At 51.1% G+C, this 5,680-nt stretch overlaps 1 protein-coding gene across 4 annotated transcripts in view; it reads right to left on the bottom strand.

Annotated features, from left to right (window-relative positions):
• Positions 1-669: 669 nt before the first annotated feature.
• The window catches only part of CUNH10orf143 (chromosome unknown C10orf143 homolog), a 50,974-nt gene continuing 45,963 nt past the window's right edge, over positions 670-5,680 (bottom strand). For all 4 annotated transcript variants that reach the window (XR_001827893.2, XR_005201746.1, XM_017537869.2 and 1 more), the window contains one exon: positions 670-1,260. Coding sequence is in view for 2 of the 4 variants with exons in the window: in XM_017537869.2 (XP_017393358.1) it covers positions 1,231-1,260 (30 nt within the window). In the remaining 2 variants the exon portion in view is untranslated. The remainder of the gene's footprint in view (positions 1,261-5,680) is intronic.

Here is a 5,680-nt window from a genome sequence, read left to right as displayed (position 1 = left end):
TGGTGCAATCTCGGCTCACTGCAACCTCCACCTCCCAGGTTCAAGCGATTCTCCTGCCTCAGCCTCCTGAGTAGCTGGGACTACAGGTACCAGTCACCGAGCCCGGCTAATTTTTATATTTTAGTAGAGACGGGGTTTCGCCATGTTAGCCAGGCTGGACTCGAACTCCTGACCTCGTGATCCACCCGCCTCAGTCTCCCAAAGTGCTAGGATTACAGGCGTGAACCACCACGTGCAGCCACAAAAATCTTTTTTAAGGTCACAAATGCCAACACCTCCTCCCTCCCTCCCGGCTGTGGCTGTCTGGAACGGACTGACATTTTCGAATCTAGTCACAGCTCTGGGATCTCACCCAGGTTAATGGAGACATGTCCTGTAATGCTGGACAATCCGTACCCCAGGTGGCTCTCACCGGCCTCCCTTCAACACCTTGTCTTCCTCTGCTCCATCTTTCCCGTGCGCAACTCTCCCCATGACCCAATGCCACTGTTATTTATAGAGTGGACTCTTCCCAAATCAGTGCCGAGGACGGTCCCTGGAGGGAACACCATCCCTGCAGATAACATGATGCGGACAGGAGCTTACAAACAGGACATCTCAGGAAGCTTCAAACCCAGAGAAAAGAATGGCAGCCTCACTGTCAGACAATACATTGAAAACCCAAGAGACAATGAGTAATTTCCACTTTAATATAAAAGGGATCCTGTCACTGGTAACTTCAGTTGGGGAATAGACTGGACATTAGCATTCAGTAAAATTCACTTCCAGATTAGAACATGTTACATATACAAACAAGTCTTTCAATGAAAGAGTAGGTAAGCAGTGCTGGGTACACTGGCAAAACAATGAAAAATCACAATGGCAGGGCTGCGTCTGGGTGGGCCTCCACAGGCCATGAGTGCCCAGGCTCACAGGAAGTTTGATACAAGACTTTTTGACTTGTAAATAATGCAACTGATGCCCCTCTCAAGCAAGAACATTCGAGAGGAGGCTGCAGTCCGTAGTCATGAGTTGGGTGCTCTTCTGCAGTGACGTGGATTCCTGGTTCTCCTGCAGAGGACGGTGGGTTCACCAGAACAAGAAGACACACAAACCTCCCCACCTGCAGAGGGCACCAGCTGCCATCTGTACAGGCAGGTGTGCAAACCCATCTGTAGGAGATTCCCATTTGCTGCAACGTGAAGGGCTCGGAACCAAAGCTGGAATCTTCTTTTTTCCAGCTTGCATTTCCTAATGATTCTTGGTATGGTTAAAATGTCCCTACAAAGACAAAACAGCGCATGGCGGGAATTAGTTTACCTTGGCCACATTAATACGCCTTGGCTATACACTTGCCAACACAAAGCACAACGTTTAAAATGACTGCTTGTGATATCAAAATTTTTGAGGTATCTATCTATAAATATATTAATATATATTATATCATAATTAAGATATTTAAAGCATTTCCAGTAGTGCCTGGTACATAGAACGTTTTTAATAAATGTTACTTCCCTTCTTTCCCTTTTTTTTTTAAAGACGGGGTTTCACCATGTTGGCCAGGCTGGTCTTGAGCTCCCGACCTCAGGGGATCCGCCCACCCTGACCTCCAGAGCTTCTTTCCTATAGTACTATGAGGAATAACAAGAGAATAAAAATAATATTCATATATTCATGAAATGAATTTTTAAAAAATGTCTAAATATTGAATCAAGATTCAGCCCAAAAGCAACACAGAGTGGCTCCTCTTACCAGGGACAACTGGGAGTAACAGAGGCTCATGGCAATCCCCACCAGGGCCCCTCCAACCCCCACCCATCTCCTGGAGCAGGCCTCTTGTCCCCTCACCTTCACCTGCAGAAGTAACTGGGAGAACCAGATGGCTGGGGACAGACAGTTGGCCAGACACAGGACCACTGTGCAATGAGAGGCTCGTCGGCATCTAGGAATCTGTCACACTTGGCCACATCTCCTGGCACACAGCAGTGTGGCTCCCTGGCCCACAGGCAGAGACAGCCACGGCCTCCCTGTCCTGCAAGGACTCCACCCTCAGGGTAATGGGCTCCTAGGCTGGCTGCAGCCCAGGAAGGGTTGGGTAGGCTGGCTGCTGGGGGAACAAAGCAGTCTGGTCCTCGATGACGTCCCTGCTTCCTGGAAGACAGGGGTTGCCCTGAGCCACGGGGACCAGACAGGAGAGACCCCGGCCCTGCCTGGAGGTACCATCAGACAGCGGAGTACTGAAGTGACACTGATGGCTCCTTCACCAATCATAACGAAATGCTACAGGAGCCAGGGAAGACAGCACATGACCCTGCCTCATGAGGAGGCTGAAGAAGGCTTCACACAAGGAGAAGTACCTCGGGTGGGCCAAAGAGGAGCAAGAGAATCTTTGGAGGTAGGAGGGTGTATCCCAAGCAGTAAGAATGAGGTTAGATTGTGCCAGGAACAGAGAGGCTGTCTGTGGCGCCTGGAGTGGGGCTTGTGGCACACATGGCAGGGATGGGAGCAGCTGTCTGGGGGTCAGGCAGCACTGAGGTGTGAAAGGCCCTGGCTTCCATGGTGAATACAGGTGCTGCATTTATTCAACAGGCCCGCACTTCCCAGAATATTCTGGGAATCACACGTGCAGCAGGTATCCCTTTTCAAAAGGACATTTTGGAAACAAGTTTCTTCATGCAATTCTCAAGGTCTTTCATAGTCTAACGGACAACAAATCCCTGAAAAGTGGGGGAAAGTATGTAGCATTTCCTGAACTTCTCTGGACAGGAACCTGTTCTGTTGGGAGACTGAGTGTGGGAACCCAGCTGGCGAACCGTGGCTCTGGGCTGTGCACTGAAGGCGCAGTCAGCAGAAGCCTGGAGGCTCACTTGGAGGTTTCGTGGGGTGCGCGGTGCCCAACAGACAGGGGGCTTCTCTTAGGGGAGAGACAGGGGGATTGCAGGGAAATGCTATTTAATTCACTTCATCATCACCAACCACATAACTCGAAAAGCATTTTTTTTAAGCTATTCACCGAGGCGTCTTACTCCTGACGCACCCTTCCCTGCCCTGTTCAAGGAGGGGTGTATCTGGAAGACATGTTTGAGACGCAATGGATAAAACTTGGGGACAAAGACAGGGCCACATCAATTTGAAGACTGAGATCCAGAAATTTTTTTTTTTTTTGGACAGGGTCTGGCTCTGTCACCCAGGCTGCATTGCAGTGTCACAATCATGGCTCACTGCAGCCTCAGCCTCCTGGGCTAAAGAGATACTTCCACCTCAGCCTATTGGGTAGCTGGGACTACAGGCGCCTGCCATCACACCTGGCTAATTTTTGTATTTTGTTCGTTTGTTTTTGTAGAGAGAAAGTTTCATCATGCTGTCCGGGCTGGTCTAGAACTCCTGGGCTCGGGATCCACCGGCCTCAGCCTTCCAAAGTGTTGGGATTATAGGAGTAAGCCAATGCAGTTGGCCAAGCCCTAGAATCTTAGACACAGAGGAACCTTTAGAAATCGCTCGTTTAAACCTTTTGCCCCCGCTGTGATCTCAAGCCCCCACATTGTCCTACTCTCTCTTCTCAACACAACCCAGTTTGTCTCTGTCTCTCTCAAAGCAAGCAGCCCCCAATGACACCCAAAGAGAAGCCTGCTACTGACCCCAATCAAGATAGGGCTGGGCCAGTGGGACCTCAGGTCCTCAGACTCTGGGACTCACAGATTGCCCTCATCAGCCACCAGAAGCAGGTCTGATGGCTGACCCTGACCCTGACCCTGACCAGCAGCGTCGGGGTCATTGCATCTCAACTGTGGGTCAATTAAAACGCCTTGCCTCCTGTTTGGTCAGGCTTGAAAGGTGATTTGATAAGCAATAATGAGAAAACTCTTTTCCACTTTTGGTAAAACACAATTCCACGGAGCAAGAGAACTAAATTTGTGAAGAGGAAGATTTTATTTGCTTTTAACCCTGGGATGAAAAGGGCCGGGGGCCAGCTGTTCCCGGCTGCCCCCGCTGCCCAGCGCCTTCTCCTCGGGGCACACGTTTGCAGCCTCAGCCCTTTGTTCATCTCTCATAGCAACGACTTCTTTGCAGGGCCTGCCACCACTCATGAACTCTCTCAAAACGTCCCCCTTTCCTTTTTGGAAGCCCTCCTCACTGGGCTCTCCATGACCTGTCTGTGGGGCCAGCAAGGCAACAGGGACACACCTCATTCCATCTGGGACTATCATGTTAAACACCCAGACTGATGCCTTCACCTCCGGTACATCTAGCTGCAAGGCATCCCTGTAGCCTGGGGGTGGAGAGAACTGCGCCCCGAATCCCCTTCCCTTTTGCTGACACCATCTTTCCCTAACAGGCAGAGCCCTGGCTGTGGTAGCTCCCCGCTTCTCCGTAGCACCTGTGTGACAGAATGACAGCAGCCCTCTGTGGATTAAAGATGTTGATGGTTCCTGCCATTACCATCTGCCAGAGAAGTCATTTTTCTTCCTTCAACAGCAGATTCATCTCTACCGCCACAAAACATTGTCCCTTCTCAAGAGAATTCTTCAAAGGCCTACAACAAAAGCTCTGACCTCTAGGACAATCACCCGTCTTGGCAGGTATGCAACTTTGCATGATGAAACGTCTTTATAACACCTGCCACACCCCATGCCGATGGGCATCTGTCATGCTCTTGCCTCATCTTCCTTGCTTACGCCCCATCATCTTCCTCCCTTCCTTGCGCCCCACGCCGATGGTCTCATCTTCCTCCCTCCCTTACACCCCATCATCTTCCTCCCTTCCTTGCACCCCACGCAAATGGCCTCATCTTCCTCCCTTCCTTACACCCCATTCCGATGGGCATCTGTCATGCTCTTGCCTCATCTTCCTCTCTTCCTTCTTGGAGGTGTCAACACTCGAAAGTGGGCATGCACCCTTCTGTACCACTCACAACCCCAACAGGAAATAGATACATGGGCTAACAGGAGACCTCATAAGGGGTTACTACAAAAGGGTTCTCACAGAGTTGTCCTGGGAGCCACGACCCAAGGCATAAAGGGCAGCAGCTACCAGAACCTAGATGGAGGATGTGCCACATGCTGCTGGCTCCTCCAGAGGAGCGGTGGCACGGCCAGGGGACATGGCCATGTACCCTGCCCTCCCTCTCCAGCCTCCTGCTGCCTGCCCCAAACCCCCGAGGGGCTGAGCCCAAAGGGAAATGGAAGAGCCCAGGCATCCACAGATGTAAGCCATGCAGGCTGGCCTCCTGCACAGAATGCCGGGAAAGGTGGGCAGTGGATCTGAGGGGCAAACAACACAAAGCCGAGACAGGAACTTAACAGAGACTTCACCTCGGCCATTTTAAATATGGTCAAAGAACTAAAGTAGATCATGGCCAGGGGCAGTGGCTCACACCTGTAATCCCAGCTCTTTGGGAGGCCAAGGCAGGTGGATCAATTGTGGTCAGGAGTTTGAGACCAGCCTGATCAACATGGAGAAACCCTACCTCTATTAAAAATACACAATCAGCCGGGTGTGGTGGTGCATGCCTGTAATCCCAGCTACTTGGGTGGCTGAGGCAGGAGAATCAGTTAAATCTGGGAGGCAGGGGTTGCAGTGGGCCGAGAGGGCGCCATTGCACCCAAATCTGGGCAACAAGAAACTCCATCGCAAAAAAAAAGAAGATTGTGATTAAGAATTAACGCAGCCGGGCACGGTGGCTCACGCCTGTAATCCCAGC

The sequence above is a fragment of the Cebus imitator genome, unplaced genomic scaffold, assembly GCF_001604975.1.
Source record: "Cebus imitator isolate Cc_AM_T3 unplaced genomic scaffold, Cebus_imitator-1.0 Scaffold107, whole genome shotgun sequence".
Lineage (NCBI taxonomy): Eukaryota > Metazoa > Chordata > Mammalia > Primates > Cebidae > Cebus > Cebus imitator.
Note: the sequence above shows the minus strand (reverse complement) of the source record. Positions and strands in the feature narration are given on the sequence as shown.